The sequence below is a fragment of the Grampus griseus genome (assembly GCF_964374135.1).
Source record: "Grampus griseus genome assembly, chromosome: 11".
Taxonomy (NCBI): Eukaryota; Metazoa; Chordata; class Mammalia; order Artiodactyla; family Delphinidae; genus Grampus; species Grampus griseus.
Window position 1 is genome coordinate 8103094 of NC_139005.1, and position 26980 is coordinate 8130073.

The 26980-nt window shown below is 34.4% G+C and overlaps 1 protein-coding gene across 1 annotated transcript; it reads right to left on the reverse strand.

The window, feature by feature from the left end:
• Positions 1–3062: 3062 nt before the first annotated feature.
• On the reverse strand, positions 3063–7444 carry LOC309830499 (NKG2-A/NKG2-B type II integral membrane protein-like; the record flags this gene model as incomplete). The annotated part of the gene is made up of 6 exons (XM_082667094.1): positions 3063–3228; positions 3544–3644; positions 5553–5704; positions 6231–6284; positions 6768–6866; positions 7258–7444. 6 exons carry the CDS (start codon positions 7442–7444, stop codon positions 3108–3110), a joined length of 714 nt encoding a protein of 237 aa, XP_082523220.1. The 3' UTR covers positions 3063–3107.
• Between the last annotated feature and the right edge of the window lie 19536 nt (positions 7445–26980).

Below are 26980 nucleotides of genomic sequence, written 5' to 3' on the forward strand. Positions count from 1 at the left end.
AAATGGTAGCATTCATCTCTGATTAAGGATAACTATATTATACTTAATTAATTATATATACATACAATACATACTTATATATAAATAATATATGTAAATATATCTTATAATAATTTAAAAATTATGTTAAATATAGAGTAACTTCCAATTTAAATTCTAAGAATATTTAAAATAACTGTTCACTATCTTAATGAGAAACTCCTTTAACAAAAGCCTAAAGAAAGAGGAAAGTAAAAAGATGAAAAATATACCATGCAACACAAGCCAGTAGAAAATTGCTATAGTTAGTATACTGTTATAATAGAAGGCAAGAGCCGTATTGGAAATGATGAAGCATGTTTCATAATGATAGACAGAGTATCTAAACTATTTGCAATGTTTTCCAAAAAATCTTTATGTACTTAATAATACAAGTTCAACATAAGTTTGAAAAAAGTGAACTATTACAAATAGAGATTTAAACGATTCTCTCTCACTGCTTACAAACAAGCAGATATCAGTAAGGCTAAAGAAAGATTTAAACTAGACAACTAATCAATACATATATGTAGAACACATACTATATACTAGTATGGACTATTCATATTTTTTTACATAGAAATTTTCAAAAAATACACTATAAATCATATTTCCAAGCATATTCATATAAAAATATAGAAGTGGTGTCACTGCAGTAGCCGCTAGGCAAGTTTGGCAAGTGGGCACTTGAAATGTGGGCATTCAATTTTAATTAGTTAAAAAAATAATATTTTAATATTGGTTCCTCTTTCACACCAGCCACTTTTAACAAAGATGTGGAATATTTCTAGCTTCACAGAAAGTTCTCTAACCAAACAGAATGCTCTTTACTATATGCAGAAGTCAATAACCAAAACTTTGAAAATCCTTATATGGTGTTAAATTCAGTAATAAATGTCTAAGTAACAGATGGACCATAGAAATGACCACAATGAACGTTCAAAAGTTTTATAAGAATTACAAGGAAAATATAAAACCAAATGTCTGTCTTGTGAAGTATTGATTGCCTTAAATGCTTACCTTACAAACTAAATAAAACAAAACAAAGCAGAAATCCAAGCATGCATCACAAGAAACTAAAAATGGAAAAGCTAAATTTAGGTGAAATTAAAACCAAATGAAGTAGAAGGAAGAAAACAATAAATAGTACAAAATCAAGACAAAGAACAAAATTACAATAGAGAGGAACAAGGCCAAATGTATTCTCATTGAAAACATTTAATAAAATTGATAAAAGACTGCTGAAAGAAAGGTGAGGAGAGGGAATCCCTGATGGTTCAGTGGTTAAGACACCACGCTCTCACTGCCGAGGCTCCGGGTTCATTCCTTGGTCAGGGAACTAAGAGCCCACAAGCCATGCGGTGTGGCCAAAAAAAAAAAATTTGAGAAGAAACAAGTCTTTTATGTCTATAATAAATATGGGGATACCATGTGGTTTTTACAGATAAAAAAAGCAATATTATGAAAACATTTTAGTATCTATAAAAAATAGAAAAATCCTACATTGAAAATTACCAAAATGCATCACAAAAAATAGAAACCTGAGTAAACCTAACACATATTGTAAAGAAATTGAGTTCGTTATATAAACCTTCCCACAAAAAAGTTCTAGAAGCTCAGATGGCACTAGTAGTGAATAATAACACTTGAAAACGTAGCAGTACTCTTTCACAAAGGTCCAGGTAAAAGAAAAGGAAATGCTTCCTAAAAATAGCCTTGGTAACAACTTGTCAAGTACATAACGTAAATGAAAACTCAGTCAAATTTCTTTGGGAACACAGATAAAGAAAAACTTCAGCTTGACCTAGATATAATATATGCATTGATTTTTTAAAAAAGGACAACACATGATCATTGTGATTTTACTTCAAAATGCAAGACTGGTTTAACATATGAAAGAAATAAAGGTAATTTACTTCATAATCATTATACAGAGAAAACGTTTATCATTCCAACTGATGGAAAAACAATACAAATGTAACGTCAATTGATTATAAAATTTGTTTGAAAAATGAGAATATTATGGAACTGTTTTCATATGAGAAACTTATGATGAAAAAAACCTTAAGATGAATCTCATATTGATGAAATACTGAAAGCTTTTCCTCGAAAATAGAAAAGGATACATATAGAACCTTTACTGTACCTTCTATTCGACATTGAAAATAAAATCCTAGCCTATAAAAATAAGTCAAGAAAAAAAATTGCATCTGGAAAGAAGAAATAAAGTGTGATTATTTACAAATGCAAGAGCTGTTATATAAAAATCCAGAAGACTATATATTTGAAATGACAGAATTAATACATAAAGTCAGAGAAATCATTGGCTATAAGACCAATATGTAAACCTCATTGTATTACTGTTTACAGCAGTAAAACTTACTAAAAATTTTCAAATGAGGATGTCATTTACAAAAGCATGAGAGTGAAATACCAATGTATCTTTAAGAACTCAATATAGAAAAATACAAAATATAATAGGGAGAATTTAAAGAAAACCTAATTCATAGAGAGATAAAGCATGATATTGCCTGGAAGAGCCAATATTGTAAAGATGACTATCTTTACAAATTACTTTGAAGATTAAATGCAATCCCAAACATAATTCCAGGATTTTTTTTAAAAACAGCTTTATTGAGGTGTAATTTACATGGCATGAAATTTATCCACTTAAAGTGTATAAATCAGTGATTTTTTTTCTTTAGTATATTCACAGAGTTTACAACCATCAACAGTAACAAACTCTAGACGTTTTCATCGCCCCCAGAAGAAACATAGTAACCATTAGCAGTCATTTTCCAATCCTACCTCTGCTCAGCCCTTGGTAACCAACAATCCACTCTCTGCCTCTAGAATAGGTTTCCCTCTTCTTGATATTTCATATAAATGGACTCACACAACATGCGATCTTTTACAAAGGTTGAAGGCCATAAAAATAATGTAGCGTAAAAAAAGCCAGACACAAAAGTAACGATATCTATACTTTTTGGTGCGCATATTATATTTCAATATAATTCATTTTAAAATTTATACAATCATAATATTATTTCCATTTCATAAAAGTTAAAGTTACTCAACAGCATCCAAACTCACGTTTTCTCGAGCTGATCCTTGCAATTATATGTATGTGCAAGCTCACAACTGTCTGATTTAATGCCATCTGAATAGAGCAGAGCACAGTTATGTTCAGCAGGTGATCGGTCTGTTATACTGTAATGGAAAAAAAAGCACAATTCTGTTATATCATATGAGGACAACTCATGAAACAATAGCATTTTCCATGTCACTGTAATAAAAGATATTTTGAAAATGGGTAATGATATTTTAATATAATTTTAGTAAGAGCTTGTTATTAGGGAAATGGGCTATTGAGGAGCCCATTCTTTAATAACTATATCAACATTTTATTAACTTTCAACATCCTCCTTCATCTTTCTATAATTCAACTAAAACAAATGTTTTAATATTATTCTTAAAATTTTTAATCTTTTCCTCCTCTATACAGTATTATTTTTAAAAACTTACTTTAGTTTGGAAGTTGAACCATTTAGCCACATCCATGGATGATCACGGCCTTTACGAAAGACTGAAATCCATGACATAATTGATAGGGACACCAGGAATTTCTAGCCCAAAATAAAGAATTTTCACTTAAATAGTCGTCATGAAAGATTTTTATTAATTTTTCAAAGGCAAGTAGTATGTTCTTTCATAGGATCCTTAGTTTTCTGAACAAAATGAGTGTTAAGAGTCTCATCTAACACTAAAAATATATTAAAGTTCAAAGTTTTAATATTGCCAAATACATTAACCAAGGTCAGTACTTTTGATGTAAAATTAACTCAAACAGTTATGCTTAGCAGTTTCACTGTTTTTCTTAGGTTAATAAGGAAAATTCTGATTCATGTAATTCAACTGTTACCCATGTTGTCAAAACTAACACAGCAAGGCTTTAAATAAGATTTTAGATTCTGTGACATCCATTTCTCAGGATACTGTGACCATATCAATGGATTTCTCCTCTATGTTTCTCAGAGTTTCGGTTTTAGAAGGAAATTAAGGGAATGAAATTGAGAAAATAAGTGACACGAAAGCCAAAGATTTGGTTTCCTGGGGCTCACACCGTTCTTTGACTAGATCAACCCCCAATCACTCTGTTTCTGTGTTGCTAGAATCCAAGGGACCAGACAAGGAGTCAGAGACTCATTTCTCTCAGCTGCGCCCAGCTAGGTACAACTGTAAACACTGGAACTAATGAAAGACACAAGTCAAGGAGAACTCTGAAAGGTGGAAAGAGAAAGGCGAAGTGGTTTGCGACCCTGGGGTTAAGGAACAACTATTAGGGGCATCTTATATCCACCACCCAACCGAAGAAAGTGACCTAGGCCTGCTGCTTCCCAACACCCAGCCTAGCCATTCCTCCTTGGTGTTGAGGGGAATCCTGTGGGCGACACCAGGTGAGCCTTACAAGGTGATCCAGCAGGACACCTGCTAACAAGAAGCAGCCAGAGCAAGGGCTTCTCCTCCCCCTCCACCGAGAGATACCAGAGTTGGGGGGTAGGGGTGGAGGTGGGACCAGCGAAGGGGATCCCATGACTAAAAGTACTGAACCCAGGAAGCCTCTTTATATCTGAGGGCATAAGACTCCATCTGTAACCAGAGACATTGGGTAGATTGGATTTTAAATGTTATATTTACATAATGAGCAGTGGAAATTTACAAACTACACATAAATGCAATAATATGGATGAATTGCAAAAATAGCATATGGGGGTAAGAGGAGACAAGAAGAGAAATGCATACTCTATGATTCCATGTATATGAAGTTCAAAAACAACCAAAGAGGGGCTTTTCTGGTGGCGCAGTGGTTGAGAGTCCGCCTGCCGATGCAGGGGACACGGGTTCGTGCCCCGGTCCGGGAAGATCCCACATGCCACGGAGCGGCTGGGCCCGTGAGCCATGGCCGCTGAGCCTGCGCGTCCAGAGCCTGTGCTCCGCAATGGGAGAGGCCACAACAGTGAGAGGCCCGCGTACCACACACACACACAAAAAAACAACAACCAAGCAAAGAGATTCTATAATATCAAAAGTCAGGACAGTGGGTATACACGAAGGGTGGAGAAGTGATGAGAGAATACAGAGGAGTGGGGCTGCTATGAAGTGGAAACTTCTATTCCACGATCTGATATGCAATTACATGGTTCTATACATATTGTGATCAATATGCAAAATCATGATATGTTTATTTTCCTTTATATATTGTAAAATTAAATAGCACAGTTTATTTTAGAAAATAATAGCATTTGTAGAAACATTTTTTTTTATGAAAAGCAAGAACTGGAAATTATCAAACGTGTATTAATGGTATAAAAATATAAATAGAATATCATAAAGTTGTATTCTGTTGTTTAATGGAACATTAATAGGCCTTAAACAAACTGCAAATATGTACAAAACCACAAGTGAATCCTAGCAAATATAATATTGACTGAATCAAGCCTTTAACAAAGTGTTTGCAACATTTAGTATCTTACCATTTCTTCTTCATTATCTATATAAAGCAGAGTAGAGTTCTTAGCAGCACAGGCCGTCACACTCTCATTCCATGTTTTTTTTTCCAAATGAATACAATAGCAATTGTTGGAACATGTAAACCACTGTTTTGGACAATGACCAGAATGACATTCTGAAGAAAGATTGTGAATTATTATCTAAAAACAATTTGAATTAAAAAAAATGAAAACTAACTTACATATATGCATAGGTATAAATATATATGTGTGTATATATATAAAACACATCTATGTACCCTCAAGGCTGGTGCATATAAAACAAACCACACTCATACATTCACAGAAGTGTCAGTCTCTCACCCCCCAATTTATGTCTCCGTATAAAGCAAACACACAGAAATAGCCACTCTTTACATGTCCTGAAAATCAAGAAATGAAACCTCTGTTTTAGAATAGCAAAATTATTTGTCTCTTATCATATTACAGAGGGAGGAAATTTGAGCCAGTGGCAACAGTGGGTATGGTGATCATATTGTTGCATAGGGAGAAACACTCTCCTATAATCATTATTTATGAATATTTGTTGCCATATTTTGTAATTTATGTTCAACCCCAAAATCTATTCTTATTTTCACTAGCCTAAGATAGAGACAAAATACAAACTGTATTTATATCAGAACTTTGAAAATCATTATGTACCTTTCTGGAGCCTTTTTATCGGAGAGGAGTTATTCTGCTCCCGTATTGCAGTAGCTACAAAATTAATCATTATAAAAGTTAATATTGATCTAAATAAATCATAATGATTGTAGTTTCTGAGTTGAAATTTGGTTTATTGCTTAGGATTAGAATAATCTGGAATAAAATTGATTTTACCAAGAAAAATTAAGTAATGAAGATTTGGTTGAAAAAATATTTCAAAAGCCTAAAGGAACAGATCACCATCTCTTATAGTATTTGTTTTAACCAATCTGAAGAATTAATTTGTATTTCTCAGTAAGATCTTTCAATATCCTAAAGCATGCTTTTGAGTTATGAAATCAGAATATACATATACATACTCTCTGTAATTATTGTGTTGTATACTTTTGACAAATTCAGAATAACCATTCCACATTTAGTCTAAATGCATACATTTTAATGAGATGCCCATTCCATAATATTATGAAGTGTTTAGAGGCACTGACCATCATTAAAGTGTAAAGTTCCCTTACAATTTTTCAAAAATCTACTTACAGGGAGTAAAAACTATCATTGTTACCACACTGGACATCAAAACAAGGCAGATGATTCCCAGAACCCCAGCAATGAGCTTCTCTGGAGGTGATGGTAAATCTGCAGGGAAAGAAAAGGAAACACTGAGAAAAGAGTGATGGTGACAGTTGTTTAGAAAGTTTACAAACAAGAGAACCCACATAAACAGGGAGTTATATATATAAACTTGGACCCCAAGCCCATTTCTACCACTATAATCTTTCTCTCAGAATATACCTTTGCATTTTCAGCATATATAACGCTTCATGAGTTGTTGATCAAAGACTACAAATTACAGCAATGCCAGAATAAAAGTAGTCCTCCAATTTCACATTAGAATCCCATCTCCAACTTTAAGTTCTGTTCCTCAAAATGAAAAATACGTGAACTTATCCCCTACTCTTTCTCCAACCTCTGTACTCCAACTGCATATCCTAGAACAGTTCCATCATGTGACTATTAAATGCTTTACCTTTGCAGTGGTAGTTCTTGTCATTCCCTCGAAGATTCTGAGAAGCATTTTGAAGATTTGATTCTGCATAGGTTATTTCCTGCTCAGTTATTGAAATGGAACTTTTAGTGCCCTTAGGTTTTATTTGCTGCCTCTTTGAGTTCTTGGCTACCTTCAGTTCTGCATAGGTTACTCCTTGGTTATTCATCTCTGCAGCTGAATTATGTCAGACAGTGCCCTAAGTGTACTTAGGAATGAATGGTGTATGTAAGATGAGATCCCTAGTACAGTAAAATGGGCGGGGTAGAGTCTAGTGCTCACTTCGCAGTAGAACAACCTTAAGGCCTGGTTCTAAATTCCTTAGAGCTTTAAACACGTGTCTCATGGTAGAATCCTTTTTTTTTAAGTTATTCTACATTTGACAATATATTTTTGGTTGAAACAATGAAAAGCAATAAATTAGGGAGGAGTAAAGAAGTTCATGACTAATAATATCCTACTCAGATTCCACAGAAATATTTTAACACCATTATAATGCTTGTATTAAAATTAAAATGTTTTATTAGAAAAGAGAGATTCACCTATATTTATGATAATTTTGAAATCCAGTAATGGTTAAAGATAGAGTATTTTAAAGATGGGGAAAGTGTAATGTTGGCATGTACAACAATCTCCTACACTAAATTACATTATTTGGTGACTTACATTTACTTATGAAAAGTGTTACCAAATGGTCGTTATTTTGAATGGTTGAGGAGTTCTGAGAAGACATTAAAAATTGAGGAAATATTTCATGTATTGGAAAATGTTACATGATACACTAAACTTATATATAACCTAGACAATATTGAAAATAAAACAACAGAAAAAGACTAAAAAATACTTAGTTTGTAAAAGTAATCGATAATTGACTTAATGGCTAAGATATGAACCCACAAAATAATAAACAAATATAAGTAATTTATGGAAGAACACTGTTAATTCAAACTTCCAGAAAGATCCTATAGGTGTCAAAGTTAGTAAAGGTCATTTTAGTTGTATAAGTGATGGTAATTACTTATAAAAATTACTTATAAAAAAATCCAGATAACATAACTTAATAATTCAGTCAATGGATGCTGTAGTCAGAAAGACCTGGAAATAAATTATGGCTTTGAAACTTATCAGAGTGTGACTGTTAAAAAATTATTTAGTATCTAGTAACCTATCTTACTAATCTAAAATGGAAATAAGAATAGGTAATATCCAATGCATGTAACACTGAGCACTCAACCTGACACTTATAAGTTCTCAACAAGTATCAGTTTTAATTATTATTTTAGTCACAATTTCTATGTTACTATTTCTAATTCATATCAGTTAGACCCTGTTAAGTAATTTATTAAGCAGGAGTGTCTTTAATTAGCATGGTACATTTTTTTGCAGTGTTTGTTCAATTTTTTAAAAAATTCTTTCATTACTTACAATTAAGTTTAAATTAGCATTTAGGAAGCTACCTCATCCTGATTTTTGTTATAAAATCAGGCTGCTTTTATTGAGTCTAAGTACACGTATGAGGAATTATGTTTGGCTTTTGTTATGCAATGAATTCCTTTCCAAGAATCTATTTATAAAGGTTGAGCAAAATATATATTAACATACTATTATACAAAAAACCCACCTTCTACTGATTATAAAATCCCACACTAATTCTTCCCTGTCATGATGTCTGTGGGTTTCACTTAATATTATATTGATTTATAAACCCAAATATGCAAGTGCATATGCAACTAACTTCCTACAGACAATAAATTGAATACTTTGAGAAATCTTCCAACATATTTCATGTTTTATGGTTGCTTTTTACCCTGAATTATTTTAAAAAAACACCAATATTCTACTTTGATTTTGTTGTATATTAATTGTACCTCACTTGCATTACATTTAACATTTGTTATTTCCCACTAAGTGAGGTGGTCTAGTAGAGAGACAGGAGAGGAGGGACACATACCTTCTGTTGGCCAGAAAGTTGTGCATCCTTTAGTGGGGAGGTCAGGTTACTCTCATAAAAGAGGCCTGCTATAGCTGGGTAGAAAGAAGAAATTTAAAGAAGAATTTAAAAAATTAAAAGAAGAAATTTAAAAACATAAATCTAGGACAAGAATAAACAATGTCTGTGACCTCCACAGACTGCCCTGTGAAGGCTCAGAGTGAAACAAGAGTGGAAAAAGTTGATTTCTCATCAATGTGTCACTTCAGGTTTGAACAGGAAATTCTCACACATAGGCTATTTTGAAGACAGTTTACCTCGTCACAAACCTCCAGAAACTAGGAGACTTTGGGCTCCAGTTGAAAGGACAAATGGACCTCTAAGTGTGTCATTTAGATTTTCCATTTTCAAATGTCTCTGAGAAATTGTTTTCACATTCTGCAAGATCTGAGGAGATGGCGGCTTAGCCACCCTGCAGTTATCTTATTTCCATCTCAATCATGAACACTGCAAACTTCAAATACCTCAAGTTTTACTTTTAAACTAGTTGCTAAATCTTGGCAGTACATACACTATTTCCTCATATCCATTATTATCTCATTTCTATTGTCATGGAAGAATTTCTAAAAGCCATAATCCCATTTTCAACAAGTATTTAAGGATATTTGTCACTAATTATCCTGAGGAATTTCTACATTCTCAACCATACTCTACCTGGCACAAAGTCCATCGTTTTCAAAATACCATCTCTATTTCTCTGCCCTAGTTCTTACGTTCCATTTTATTCTTATTAAATAAATAATTTAATCTGCAGATTTCCTGTTAAAAATAAATGCCCCTTGAAAGGATAAAACACAAACAATATTAAACTGTATCACCATGACATAGGTGGAAATATTAAATAACTACTCATTATATCATTCATGAATTCATCCTCCAATCATGACTAGTTGTCTGTATTACACTAGGAATATATATATATATATATATATATATATATACACACATATATACATATAGTTTTTTTTTTGGTGGTACGTGGGCCTCTCGCTGTTGTGGCCTCTCCCGTTGTAGAGCACAGGCTCTGGACGCGCAGGCTCAGCGGCCATGGCTCACGAGCCTAGCTGCTCCGCAGCATGTGGGATCTTCCCGGACCGGGGCACGAACCCATGTCCCCTGCATCGGCAGGCGGACTCTCAGCCACTGTGCCACCAGGGAAGCCCTACACTAGGAATATTTGATGTAACGACATAAACCCAAGTCAAACTATGCAGTTCAAGAAAAGGTAATTTTTAAAAATATCACCTAACCAAACAATGGGAAGGGGAGGAAAAGAAGGCTTAAACCACAAGATAAATGGCACATGCAAATGAAAATGACAAGAAACTATGGGTAGCAATACTCATATCAGACAAAATAGACTTTAAAACAAAGTTCATAATGAAAGACAAAGGACACTATATAATGATAAAAGGATCAATACAAGAAGAGGATATTACACTTGTTAACATGTATGCACCCAATATACTAGGAGAATCTAAATACATAAAACAAACACTACAGACGTAAAGAGAGAAATTGATGGGAATAAAATAATAGTAGGAGTCTTTAATACCCCACTGACATCACTGGACAGATCTTCCAGACATAAAAAGCAATAAGGCAAAGGAGATCCTAAATGACACAATAGAACAGTTGAACTTAATTGATGTCTACAGGATGTTACATACAAAAAAACCATAATACACACTCTTTTTTAAGTGCACATGGAACGTTCTCAAGGATAGGCCACATAGTAGGACACGAAACAAGCCTCAAGAAATGTAAGGGATAGAAATTATTTCAAACATCTTTTCTGACCACAACCATATGTAACTAGAAATCAACCACAGGAAAAAAATGAGAAAAAAAAAAAATGATTACATGGAGACTAAACAACATGATACTAAAAACCAATGGGTCAGAATGAAATGAAAGAGAAAATCAGAAAATACCTGGAAAGAAATGACAATGAAAAGACAACCTTACAAAATCTATGGGACACAGCAAAAGCAGTTCTAAAAGGGAAGTTTACAGCAATACAGGCCTTTCTCAAGAAAGAAGAAAATCTCAAGTAAACAACCTAACCTACCACCTAAAAGAATTAGAAAAACAGGAACAAAAAAACCCAAAGTCAGCAGAAGGAAGGAAATAACACACATCAGAGAGGAAATAAATAAAATAGAGATAAAGAACAATAGAAAGATCAATAAAGCCAAGAACTGTTTCTCTGAAAAGATAAACAAAATTGACATACCTCTAGCCAGGCTCACCAAGAAGAAAAGAGAGAGGAGCCAAATAAAAAAAAAAAAAAAAAGGAGGAATAACAACTGATACCAGAGAAATACAAAAAATCATAAGAAAATACTATAAACACTTATGTCAACAAATTGGACAACCTAGAAGAAATGGACAAGTTTTTAAAAATGGACAACCTGCCAAAACTGAGTCAGGAAGAAAGAGAAAATTTGAACAGAATGATCACTAGAAGTGAAATACAATGTGTAATTTCTTAAAAAACTCCCTGTAAATAAAATTCCAGGTCTCGGTGGCTTCACTGGGGAATTTTACCAAATATACAAAGAACTTATACCAATCCTTCTCAAAGTATTCCAAAAGACTGAAGAGGAGGGAACTCTCCCAAAGTCATTCTAGGAAGCCACCAACATCCTGATATCAAAATCAGACAAAGATATTACAAAAAAAAAGAAAAGTACAGGCCAATATCTTTGATGAATATGGATGCAAAAGTCCTCACAAAATATTAGTAAACTGAAGCAACAATACATAAAAAGGATCATATGCTGTGATCAAGTTAGATTCATTCCAGGCTTGCAAGAATGGTTCAACAAATACAAATCAATCAATGTGATATGCCACATAAACAAAAGAAAAGACAACAACCACTGATCATCTTGATAGATGCAGAAAAAGCATTTAATAAAATTCATGATAAAAACTTTCACCAAAGTGGGTATGGAGGGACTATACCTCAACATAATAAAAGCAAACCCATAGTTAATATAATACTCAACAATGAAAAACTGAAAGCCTTCCAGCTAAAATCTGAAAGAAGACAAGGATGCCCATTCTCACCAGTTCTGTTCAACATAGTATCAGAAGTCCTAGCCATAGCAATCAGACAAGAAACATAAATAAAAGGTATCCAAATTGGAAGGGAAGAGGCAAAATTGTCACTATATGCAGATGACATGATACTATGTATGTAGAAAACCCTAATGACTCCAACACAAAAACCACTAGAACTAATAAACAAATTCAGCAAAGTAGCAAGATACAAAATTAATACACAGAAGTCTGTTGCATTTCTTTGCACTAACAATAAAATATCAGAAAGAATGTAAAAAAAAAAATCCTGTTTAAAATTGCATCCAAAAAAAATCCTGTTTAAAATCGCATCCAAAGAAAAACCCTAGAAATAAACCTAACCAAGGAGGTGAAAGACCTATACACTGAGAACAATAAAACATTGGTAAAGGAAACTGAAGATTATTCAAAGAAATAGAAAGTTATTTCATGCTCTCGAATTGGAGGAATTAATACTGTTAAAAGGGTCATACTACCCAAAGCAATCTACAGACTTAATGCAATCTCTATCAAATTACCCATGACATTTTCCACAAAACTGTAACAAATAATCCTAAAATTCATATGGAACCAGAAGAGACCCAGAACTGCCAAAATAATCCTGAGGAAAAATAACAAATCTGGAGGCAGAACCTTCTCAGACTTCAGACAATACTACAAAGCTACAGTAATCAAAACAGTGTGATATTGGCACAAAAATAGTCATATGGATGAATGGAACAGAATAGAGAGCCCAGAAATAAACCCACACACCTATGGTCAATTAATCTTTGACAAAGGGGGCAAGAATATATAATGGAGCAAAGACAGTCTCTTCAGCGAGTGGTATTGGGAAAGCTGGACAACCAGCTTAAAACACTCCCTCACACTATACACAAAAATAAACTCAAAATGGTTTAAAAACTTAAATATAAGACATGACACCATAAAACTCCTAGGAGAGAACAAAGGCAAAACATTCTTTGACATAAATCATAGCAATATTTACTTAGGTCAGTCTCCCAAGGCAAAAGAAATAAAAGTAAAAATAAACAAATGGGACCTAATGAAACTTCAAAGCTTTTGCACAGCAAAGGAAACCATAAACAAGACGAAAAGACAACCCTCAGAATGGGAGAACATAGTTGCAAACAAAGCAACGGAGAAAGGAGTAATCTCCAAAACATACAAACAGCTCATGCAGCTCAATATCAAAAAAACCCAAACAACCCAATCAAAAAATGGGTGGAAGACCTGAACAGGCATTTCTCAAAGAAGACAAACAGATGGCCAACAAACACATGAAAAGATGCTCAACATCACTAATTATTAGAGAAATGCAAATCAAAACTACAGTGAGGTATCACCTCACACCTGTCAGAATGGCCATCATCAAAAAGTCTATAAATAACAAATGCTGGAGAGGGTGTGGAGAAAAGGGAACTCTCCTACACTACTGGTGGGAATGTAAATTGATGTAGCCACTATGGAGAATAGTATGGAGGTTCTTAAAAAAACTAAAAATAGAGTTACCATATGATTTAGCAATCTCACCCCTGGGCATATATCCAGAGAAAAACATTATTCGAAAAGACATATGAACCCAATGTTCATAGCAGCACTATTACAATAGCCAAGGCATGGAAGCAATCTAAGTGTTCATCAACAGATGAATGCATAAAGAAGATGTGGCACGTATATACAATGGAATATTACTCAGCCATAAAAAGAAATGAAATTGAGTTATTTGTAGTGAGGTGGATGGACCTAGAGTCTGTCATACAGAGTGAAGTAAGTCAGAAAGAGAAAAACAAATACCGTATGCTAACACATATATATGGAATCTAAAAATTAAAAAAAAGGTCATGAAAAACCTAGCGGTAGGACGGGAATAAAGACGCAGACCTACTACAGAATGGACTTGAGGACACAGGGAGGGGGTAGGGTAAGCTGGGACGAAGTGAGAGAGTAGCACTGACATATATACACTACCAAATGTAAAATAGATAGCTAGTGGGAAGCAGCCGCATAGCACAGGGAGATCAGCTCGGTGCTTTGTGACCACCTAGAGGGGTGGGATAGGGAGGGTGGGAGGGAGGGAGACACAAGAGGGAAGAGATATGGGGATATATGTATATGTATAGCTGATTCACTTTGTTATAAAGCAGAAACTAACACACCATTGTAAAGCAATTATACTCCTATAAAGATGTTAAAACAAACAGTTTGCTAACTTTATTTAATAAATTAATATTAATATGAGCTCTCATAGGGAGAACACTCACTCCCAAAGAATTTGTGGGTGGTGAATTTTCCTCACTTCGAATACATTTAAAAGTTGAAAATTTAACTAAAGTATTGTGAGTGCAGTAAAAAAAAAAAAAACTTTAACAATAATTTGTAAAATTTTATAAAGGCAACAGAATATTTTGTACTTCTTTAATTAGGATTCAATCACAACATGTATTAGGAAAACAGCTGCTATATATTAAACTCACAGATGTAAGTTTTCCCAGATGAACAGTTACAAGCATAAACATAATTTCCTTCAATATGTGGACAACCATCGTTCTCCATTTCCAAGAATCTGTAAAAAAAATTGTAAAGCAAGGTGTGATATCCGCAAATGCCGATTTTATCTCAAGCTTAAAATTAGAAAGGACAAACAAAATGAGAAACAATAAAGGAACAAACTAATCAAAACAAGAATTAAACCCTGAAGATTGACAGTCTTTAATTACAAAATATTAAGCTTAACACAAAATACCGAACAGTATCTAATCCTATCCTGTTTATTTAAGTAGAATTATAAGCCAATATGATAGAAGTTTATGGATTTATCAGCTTGCCTAAAACTATGCATAAGTTTCTCCTAAGAGTCCAGTAAAGTTAAAAAAGTAAAGGCCCTAAAGGTGATATTATTTACAAAGAACTGGAAATTTTCCCCCAATTAAATCCCACAGACTGATCCTCAAAAACCGTAATGATTTCCTTTTTCTTGGTTGCTCTTTCTGTGCCCTACACACATAACGCACACACACATACATGCACATACACACGAATTGTCATATACTCTCAGAAAAGTTCAGTTATCAAAACACTATACTTTCAGGCTTTCAGTTACTGTGACGCCATCTTCCCTTAACCAGGATTTATTGGTTTCATTGATTTTGAGACCTATCCAGCCTTTCATTTCAAGCATGGATAAAATTTCCAATTGGGAAAAGAAATCATAAACCAGAAATGTGTGCATATTATAATCCACTCCTTTCTGGCTCAACTGTTATTGGTTAAAGTTCTCCCAAGGGCTTGCACCACATCCACTTAGTATTAATAAGATTTTTTCTCAAGGTATCTCATTTGTTAATGTGGTTTTCTTCTAGCATTAAATGTTCAAAAAGTGGAGTTTCTCCCTAAGAAAATTGAGTCAAAGTAAGAAAATATCATACACTTTTGAGAACCTTCAGTTTTCCCAAATTATGGTGTCAATCACTAATGCTTTGAAACCAGATATAGTTATAGTATAACAAAAAAAACAGAAGTGTCTGCCCTACCAGCTCTTCCTTGATACCGATCTTTAGAAGGTGAGAATTCAGCTCTGCACAGGCAGCATGGCTCTCCGCCCGGGTTTTGGATTTATTGGAAAGAAGATAAGAGCTATTTCCAAATCCAATCCAGTGGGTTGAACAAAGATCACAGGAACATTCTAGAAAATGTAAACATATTTAATGTGTACTCTGTACTATGAATACCTACTACTAACACAATTACTATATCTTTGTGTTTGTTTTACAGATGGATATTAGATAGAAAGCAAAACAAGCATTTTTTGTAACATTTCTGGGCAAGTTTTACACAAACCATAGTTAACAATAATTAATATTTAGCTCATGTTTTGAATTTTTCTACTAAAAATTTGTTATAAAATTTTACCCACAAGGAAAATGCATTCCAAATAATATTATACAATTGTTTGATGTGATTAAAATTATATATGCAGGGCTTCCCTGGTGGCGCAGTTGTTGAGGGTCCGCCTGCCGATGCAGGGAACACGGGTTCGTGCCCCGGTCTGGGAAGATCCCACAAGCCGCGGAGCGGCTGGGCCCGTGAGCCATGGCCGCTGAGCCTGCGCGTCCGGAGCCTGTGCTCCGCAACGGGAGAGGCCACAACAGTGAGAGGCCCGCGTACCGCAAAAAAATAAATAAATAAAAATTATATATGCATATTGAAAAGGCTAAAAAATATATAATCATATGAACACAAAAAGCAATTAATGAACTATTGCACTTTTGTCAGAAATTTTTATTATTTTAAATATATGGAATAAAATTCAGTAACTAATTTCATAAAAACTTATACTTCAACTGTTTAATAAACATATGCAATTTGCATATTTTAATAATCTTTTTTATAATCATCAAAAACATACAGTTAGGGAAGGGGATCAAGGCAGTGGAGTAGGAGAATGTGGAACTCATCTCCCCCCACAAACACATCAAAAATACATCTACATGTGGAACAGTTCTCATGGAAAGCTAACTGGAAACTAGCAGAACTACACAACCAAAGTTGCAAGAAACCTATAACTGGGTAGGATGGGAAAAAAAGACATTGGCTCGGGACCTGCACCCCTGGGAGGGATCTGAAAAAAAAAAAAAAAAAAAGGACTCTCAACCTGAGGAGCGAGCAGGTGAGCCACAATCTAGGCATCCTAGTCCTGGGTCCTGCACAAAGGAGACAAGCCCTCTTGCCTGCTGGGAAAACTGCTGGGACAGACAGAAGGGTTGGAGAAGCCTAGATGCTACTCATAAGGAGTGTGCACATGTTGGTTTGCCAACAGTCAGGTGGACAGAGCCTTGCACTGGTGGCTGCCTCATCACCACACTTCTCAATCCGAAGGGGCAAACCCCGCAGCCCTGCTCACTCCACACCACAGCTGGGGAGCAGATCCAGCACCTGGCAGGGCAATGATGGCCACTGAACAGAGAGGAAGTCCCTCCTCACACCCTGCACGAGCATTTGATCCTCCAATGCCAATGACAGTCTCTATCAAGGTGATCGTGGCTAGCACACCCTGAGGAAAGAAGTGGCTGGCAGCTCTCACACCAAAGACACTGAATACACACAGCCTCCACTGGAATGCTCCCACATAAAAACACGCCTTCAAGACCACAATAGACAACTGTTTCCCCTAAATTCATAGAGTCATAGAAATTTAAGTGAAATCTAAGGGCAGAGGAACTACTCCCAACCAAAAGAGCAAGAGAAATCCCCTGAAAGAACAAAATAAAACAGAGCTCACCAGCCTACCAGACCCCAAGTTCAAGAAGGTGGTAATAAAAACGCTAACTGAATTAAGAAAGATTGTCAACAGAAATGCAGATCACTGTAACAAGGAACTAGAAACTACAAAGAAGAGCCAATCAAAAATAGATAACTCCATTACTGGATAAAAAGCAATCTCGGGGCTTCCCTGGTGGCGCAGTGGTTGAGAGTCTGCCTGCCGATGCACGGGACATGGGTTCATGCCCGGGTCCGGGAAGATCCCACATGCTGCGGAGCGGCTGGGCCCGTGAGCCATGGCCACTGAGCCTGCGCGTCCGGAGCCTGTGCTCCGCAACGGGAGAGGCCACAACAGTGAGAGGCCTGCGTACCGCAAAAAAAAAAAAGCAATCTCAAAGCAATGAATAGCCAACTAAATGACACAGAAGAATGAATAAGTGATCTAGAAGATAGAAAAATGGAAATCCCCCAATCAGAACAGCAGACAGAAAGACAAGGAAAGAAAAACAAAAGCAACGTATGAGATCTATGGGATAATATAAAGCATGCCAACGTACACATAATAGGGGTTCCAGAAGGAGAAGAGAGAAAAAAGGGGATGAAAAGTGTATTTGAAGAAATTATGGCTGAAAACTTCCCAAACCTAAAGAAGGAAACAGATATACAGGAACAGGAAGCACAGAGGCTCCCAACTCTCAGCCATAAAAAGAAGGAAATCTTCCATTTGCAACAAAATGGGTGGACCTTGAGGGCATTGTACTAAGTCAGACAAATACACTATGATTTTACTTATATGGAATCTAAAAAAAAAGTCATAGAAACAGACAGATTTGTGGTTGCCAGAGGTGAGGTGTGGTGGTGAGGGAAGTAGGTGAAAATGGTCAAAATGTACAAACTTCCAGTTGTAAAATAAATAAATTCTGGGGAGGTAAACTGTGGTGACTATAGGTAATAATACCATGTTGTATATTTGAAAGTTGATAAGAGAGTAGATCTTAAAAGTCCTCATCAGGACTTCCCTGGTGGCGCAGTGGTTAAGAATCCGCCTGCCAAAGCAGGGGACACGGGTTCCAGCCCTGGCCCGGGAAGATCCCACATGCCTCGGGAAGATCCCACATGCCTCGGAGCAACTAAGCCTGTGCGCCGCAACTACTGAACCTGTGCTCTAGAGCCCGTGCGCCACAACTACTGAAGCCCGAATGCCTAGAGCCCACGCTCTGCAACAAGAAAAGCCACCACATTGAGAAGCCCACGCACCACAGCAAACAGTAGCCCCTGCTCGCTGCACCTAGAGAAAGCCCGCACGCAGCAACGAAAATCCAACACAGCCAAAAATAAATAAATAAAATTTAAAAATAAAGTAGTCCTCTTATTAAAAAAAACAGTCCTCATCAAAAGAAAAAAAAGTATAACAATATATGGTGATGGATTTTAACTAGACTTATTTTGATGATCATTTCAGAATATATACAAGTGTCAAATCATTATATTGTACCCCTTAAACTAATATGATGTTGCATGTCAATTATAGCTCAAAAAATTCTCTTTGAGGTAAATAGTAAAGAGTATAACAGAGAAGGCATATGTTTGCTTTTGCTCATCACAATTTCACCAACAGTGTATGAGTCTTCCTTTAATCTGCTCATTTTTCTAACTTTTAAAAATTTTCATATTTTAAAAAATCTATACTAATCTTTGAAATTTGAAATAATGTACCATTATTTAATTACAATTTTTTCTAATTGCCCGTGAAAGTGAGCATCTTTTCATATATTAATTATACTTTAAATTTCTTCTTTAAGATTTTCTCTCATTCATATCTTGCTTCCACCCTCAGCCTACATATTGTTATTTTTTTTTCTTTCTTTCTCCCATTAATTATTCAACTGCATGGGTTCCTTTTGCAATCATTCAAAAGCAATTTAGTATGCAGAACAGAAACATACTTCTGAGCAATTTGCTGTGATATTTTGCTGCTCATTATGAAATAATAACCAGAATCATAACATATTATTTTTTTACTTCAGTTTTTATTTTCCCACTGTTTACACACCCTCAATGACCTGATTTTTTTCTCTCCCAAATAAAACTTTATTACTTTATTCCTTGCCTCAGGCTCTGTTTCTTAAAACATCCAGGAAAAGACTAAGTTTGTGTTTGGTCCTTTTGTACTTTCCATATCAGTTTTTGTGTCTTTAATTCCACTTTTCAAGGCTTTACATATTTGAAAGACATCTAATTTTCATTCTGTATCTGATACTTCAATTACCTGGATGTATTAGCGTCTAATTTCTTTGTTATCTCAGCTAAGTACTGTTATGACTTTTTCCCTATGCAATTTGGTATTTTAAATTAATTTTTATATATGACAATCATCTGGACCTGAGCTAGTGTCCTTTTCTTAGATGGATGATCTGCATGTACTTTCTCTGTGATGATTTGGGGTCCTACCAACCCAGGATCACACAGGGAATGTAACCTTAAATTCTAAGTGAGTCTGCCTAAGAAATTACAGAAAGGTCTGTATAGTCAACTAGAACTTGAGCTAATATAGAAAAAACTGTTTTAATATCCTCAAGCTTTACATGAGAAACTAATTTTTAACTCTTTTGCTCAAGCTAAGTGAAAGCCTCATTCTCTGTCTCTGTTGTAGCGGTTCAATCCAGACTGTACAGTTATTAAAACTGGAAATAACCCCAGAGAGTGGTAACTTCAGAGTCAGAATGCTTCTCTCGTTTCAAGCTTTCTCTCCATCTTTGGCCCTTGATGATTTCCGCTGTTTTATCAGAAACCTAGATGTAAAACTAAAATTTAAATTAAAAAAATTGTGTCCATCTAGACATCTGGATCTAATGAGGAGAAAAAGGGAAGCTGAACTTCACTACTACATAAACTTAGATGCCTGAGCTGTTAAGCACCATCCCTTAGGTAGAAATTAGAGCAGCAACTCTGGTTCCCTGCCACCTGTCGACTGTAACCCTGAACCTCTTCCTTCCTATGAGAGAAGTAGAGCTTGAGTTGCATCTCTTGACTTTTAAAGCTAGAAATTCAACTAAAGTAGTAGTAAAGGAATAAGAAGTAAAAATAAAAAAGAACGAGGACTATGGAAAGACTAGGAAAACATTAGTAGAAAACAAAGCTATGGGAGAATTTACCTCTGAGGAATAGGACTAAAGAGAGGAAGAAGAGTTAGCTTCACTGCTTTTAATTATGTCTTCCTGTGCTATTTTTAAATCCACTTGGTTGAGTTATAATTTACACACAATAAATTACATTGTTTTGAAGTACACACTTTGATGAGTTTTGATGAATGAATATACCTTTGTAACTTCCTCCCCATTTAAAATTTAGAATATTTCCATCACCTCAAAAGTTAACTCATGTCAATTCCCAACTAATGCCCCACACCTGCTTTACCCAAGCAACCACAGATCTGATTTACATCACTGTAAATTATTTTTTACTTTTGTATGCAATTCGTATACACACAATCCTTCAATATCAACTCGTTTGCATCTTATGTCACTCAACATAATGTTTTTGAGTTTTATTCAGGTTGTGTGTATAGGGATTTCATTCTTTTTCATTGCTGACTTGTCCATCATATGACTAACCCACAATTTGTAATCCATTCATCTGGTGATTTACTTTTGGATTGCTTATAATTTTTAATTTTTATAAATAAATTGTCTATAAACATTTTTGAACATGTCTTATGTGGACATATCTCTTCATGTCTCTTTTTTAAATGTTTAAGAGTGAAATTGTTGGGGATTTGCACCAGTACAGTTAACTCCATGTCCTTGTTACTGTCAGTCCTTTCAAATTGTAACCATTTTGGATGGTTGTGTAGTGGTAACTCACTGGGGTCATAAGTTGCATTTCCTTAATTATTTACTATTTGATTGCTTTTTATTTTCAGATTAGGTGAATTGAAGGAAAACAAAAACAAGCAATATGAACAGCTAATATTTGGCATTAATATTTTTTTTCTGGGAGACATCAAGAAGTTTTGAAAAGCAATCACTAATTTAAATAAAAAATTAACAGCTGCTGGGTCTAGTCTCCTGTTTATTGCATCTATTGAGATTTTCCCTTTTTTATTCAAAGAATTTATTTTTAATAAGACTTTCAATTAGTTCTTTCCATATTTTTACTCCATTATTTTAATTTCCTTCCATTTTCTTTTTTTTTTTTAATTTGCTTTTAGAGAATATTCATCAGGAATACTCATGAGGAATGCCTTTAGTCTCAATGACAAAGGAACCCTACACTTTTGGTTTTTGTGTGTGGAAGATATATTTTTCTTGGTAAATGCATCTGTGCTGAGAATCTTACACTGTTCATGAAAAAGCAAATATTTCTCTGAAAAGACGACAGAGGGGAACCATCCCGACTTCCTGAAAAAACAGACTCAATGAGGAAAGTTCTCTCTTTCCCTCTCCCCCTCTTCCCCCCCCACTGTGCCCCATCCCTGCTGTTTTTTAAGTGCTTAATTTACTGATAAGGATTTGAATAAACCCGCAATAAGTGAAAAAAAAGAGAATTGAAAACGAAAACAGCTTTCTATATTATGGCTATTGTATCTGGATGTATAAAAAAATTAATGTAAAATTTATACGCTTGTAATGTCATATATGTTAGAGGAATAATATCCATCAGAGAAAGCTAGAAAGAAAAAAGTGTTAATGAGACACAACTCCCTTGCTTTTCATTTGTTTTCTTTTTGCCTTTTTGACCCCCTTCACACATTTCTCTCGCCCCCCACCTTAATATAATTTAAATCCCATTTTTCTCATAATAATAATCAAATTGCAAACAATAATTATCTTTTATACATAATACGTTGGGTTTTTTCACATTCTCTTATGTCTTCTTTCTTATTTTGCCCAATATTATTATTATTAATATTATATTATATAATATATATAATATAATATATAATATATATATAATATATATTATATATTATATATATATAATATTATAAATATTAATATTTCCTTGATAAAACATTGACCATACCATAAAACAGCATTTTTCTATCATGATTCACGAAGTTTTGTGGCTGTCAGGAAGGCAAACCCTTTAGTTCCAATGATCAATATTAGAAGTGGATTGAACAGAGAGAATACTCACCACCATTTTTAGAAGATAGTGTGGGAACAGGTGATCTTTTTCAGTTTTGTTCTTCTCTGCTAGAAAATACTGTGGTAAAAATTATGGTAGTAATTAGTTCTGTATAGGATAAAATAATTAAGACAACGTAAAAATCAGTCTTGAAAGCAAATCATTGAAATGTATTATGTTACTGATTTTAATAAAAACAGATTATTTTCTTAATTACTTACAGTTTGCAAGCGAGGCACCCACTGTTGTCATCCAGACCACACACAAGATCCCGAGACTCCCAGTCACCAGTTGCCATGCTGTAGGTCGGTGGTGTAACCCTAAAGAAAACAGAAACAATGATGAAGTTCCATCGTTTCCCAGAAGTCATCAAATGTAAAATTTAAGACCATTGTGTTTCACCCTTAGAGGGCAACCATTCATTTTCTAATTCTTGAATGAGTTCATCCTGAATAAAACTATTTCTCAGCCACATTGAGAACCCTAGTTCTTTGATACGCAAATTTCCTCCCTATTAGCTTCTTGTTGACTTCAGTTCTTTCTTATCAGAAATGGACATACATTTCGTATGTACCTTTCTTGAGTCTTCCTCTACTCGAGCCTTATATGTTGCTTTTCTCTATGATAGACTTTTCACCCCCATCATCTCTATTTGCAACCTTACCTACTGAGTCTTTCCCACCCATTTCCATCCTCTTCCGGAAGATCCAGCCTTTTAATCTAATTTCATTATGGACGTTGTCCTCTGAAGTGATCAAGAGACAATTCAATGCCATATATGATCTGACTTGTACTGGATTAAACATTATTTTTCTTAATGGTGAGTAAGATGATTAACTACTTAGTCACTTAAGCTAGAAACCTTGTTATCTTATTCTACTCATTTCTCACCTTACCTCCAACTTTCAGTTAATCATGAAGTCATATAAGCTCTACCGCCAAAATACTTTTTTTCTCTATAATCTGTCTTTCCCCTAACAAATTCTGTTAGTTCTTTGAAGCTAAGTGGTTATTGCTTCTTCATCTTTGTAGGTACCCTAAGTCCAGAGCAGGCCCACAGAACAAATTCAGACATAGTTGTGGGACTGAGTTATATTGAACTGAATTGAAGACTAATCTCAAGAATTATTTTAAAATAATTTTAAAATAACACAAAAAAAGGAATAGAATTTTCACAGTAGTTCTTACAAGTAATGCAATTCTGTAGGAATTTGAATCAATGCTATTTTAGAGGAAATGAACATAGTGAAGGACTATTTAAGAGACAAACAATTCCATGGTAATATCCTAAAATAATTAAGGAGAGTGCTGAAGACAGATAATTAGTGTAATGAGGCAATTTTATAGTGGTTTTGAGAGAAGTAATCTTCTAAACCCAAGAATCAAGATCTAGCAAATAACAAAATATATATAATATTGTACCTTTTCTCTTTTTCCTAAACAACCGTTTTCTGTGCTGAAGGTGAGAGGGCCTTGGAAACTTCAGTTCCGTGTAGTTTACTTGCTGTTCACTTGATTTGACACTTCTCTGGTTTGTCTTGGGTATTTTTTGCTTCTGTTGAGATTTGGAAAATTTTGGTTCTGTGTAGGTTACCTCTTGCTTGTTTACAATACCCTTGTTTTGCTTACTCTTAAACATTATTTTTTGGAAAGACTTAGATTGTTTCAGCTCAATCTTGATATCTTTCTGTGTCTCTCTTTAATATCTATGCAATAGAGATATGTGAGGAAAAGAGTTACATGGTGACTGTATCAGCTCAGACAGTGAAAATTGCCTTCATTCTGATGTACAAGTAAACATTTAGGTATAACATTAAAAGGGTAAAAAAGGGAGGAAATGAGAGACTAAATCTCTCTCCCAACTTTGCAGTCCTTATTCAGAAGAATAATTTTATTCCCCTTTAATGAGATTATACATTTCATTTCCTCTTTGAATCCGGTTTTGAAAGGAGCAGATTAAGGAGTAGATATGTTTTTCCCTCTCAACATTCTCTGTATAATGAATCATGTTGACAATGTGTAGACTATGGCTAAAACACAACTACATTAACAAAGTGTTGATTATTTAAATTTAATATTAAAGTTTTTATTTCAAATCAGGTTGGCATAAAGTTTATTGTATCACTGAAATAACCCATTACTCAGTAGACTCTTTACTAATAGAGGAAAACCCCAACTCTTTCAAGAACTGGGTAGAGTCTACATTTGTACAATAACCATGTATCTCTCAATCTGCCAGCCTAACGTCTTTTTTCTACTTAACTAGATTATATTTACCTACAGGCACATACTCACACACAGAGGCAGACACACAGACCATCTAAATTAAAGAGACAAGGCCAATGAATCACCAAAAATAAACAAAAGAAATTAAAAGGTAATGTATAAAATTTTTAAAATTTATTCAATCTCATTAATAAAGAAAGAAAGCAAATGAAAAGAATAGAACAACTTTCACCTGTGAGAACACTAAATAACTGATACTTTTCTGAATTGGCAAATGACTGTGAGTATAAAATTGTCGATAGTTATTAAAACATAAAATATACAGGCTTTTTACCCGCAATTCTATTTTAAGTAATTTATCTTACAAAATATTTTTTAAATATTCAAAGTTGTGTAGCACCTGTTTTTGGTTTTATTTACTAAAAGCTAAATTGGAAAAACAAAAGAACAAAAAGTTGTCAAGAGAACGGTTCACAATTAAGGGAGTTGTTAAAGTTATGAGACATTTATACCCTAGTATACCATTGTTTAATATAACAAATATTATTTTAAATTTTTATTTATTTATTTATTTATGGCTGTGTTGGGTCTTTGTTTCTGTGCATGGGCTTTCTCTAGTTGTGGCAAGGGGGGGGCCACTCTTCATCGCGGTGCGCAGGCCTCTCACTATCGCAGCCTCTGTTGTTGTGGAGCACAGGCTCCAGACGCACAGGCTCAGTAATTATAGCTCACGGGCCCAGATGCTCTGCGGCATGTGGGATCTTCCCAGACCAGGGCTCGAACCCGTGTTCCCTGTATTGGCAGGCAGATTCTCAACCACTGTGCCACCAGGGAAGCCCAACAAATATTACTGATGTGTAAAGCAAAATAATAGATTTGTAACGTGCTATGTCTTTGGTGGTTACTTGTAGGTAGAGTTTTGGCAGGTTTGCACTGCTCTCAATTTTATTGAAAATTAAAGAACATATGTTAAAATCTATTTAAAGGTGAAAATTTGAGTATTTAAAAATATTGAATAATAAATAATTTTATACATAGGGCCTTTTCTATATTTACCCTTCTATAAATTTACTGAGTAAACTCAAAACAACTGGGATAAAGTTATTTTCAAATTAAGAATTTTTTACACTTCCTCAAATTGTTTTCTGAAAGTTTTGACCAATTCATTTAGCACCAGCAAAAATGATATTTAAGAGGAATTGGCATTGTAAGAATGTTGCTGTTTAAATATTTAGAACAATTAAACTATTTTTTGTACCAGAAAAGGAAGAAAAATGACTATTGTTTTTGAAAATAAATAATTGAATAAGCTGATCTAGAAAATGTTAAAAGCGATAGAATCAGGTGAAATATTGGTTCAAATTGAAGCATTACATAGACTTAGATCTCTAATTTCACAACATATAATTGAAAAAATTTCAGATAAACTAAAATGTTAAATGTAAACCATGAGATGATAAAACTGATAAACGACGGAAAGAAAGTATAAGTAAATAGTTATAACTTTCTAGTCACACACAGACAAGAAAGAGAGTTAGGTTAAACTATAGAAACATCATTTTCTTGCTAATGTAAAGATTTTTATCAATAATAATCACACTAAAAGACTTTTATTTCATCACTAACCAAAGAAATACAAACTACTATATTAATGATATACATTTTCACCTACAGAATCAGTAAATATTTATAAGCCAAATGCAACCACACAGAGTTGGACAAAGTGCAGGAAAACAGGCATTCATTTACACGGACTTTTGGTTAATCTAAATCTTTCCCTTCTGGAAAATAATTTGTCAGTATGTAAATATCAAAACCAAATAATAAAAACATCTACTGATAAAAGATTTCAAAATCATGTGAAAATGATGGGTTATTTCAAAAAAGAGCCTAAATAGTTGGAAAATAAAACGACAGAAAAATTCCAAGACAAAGAAACAAAAAAGTTCAAGGGATAGCTGGGTTCATACGCCACAACATTGTTTACAAAATGAGCATGTAACATAATTT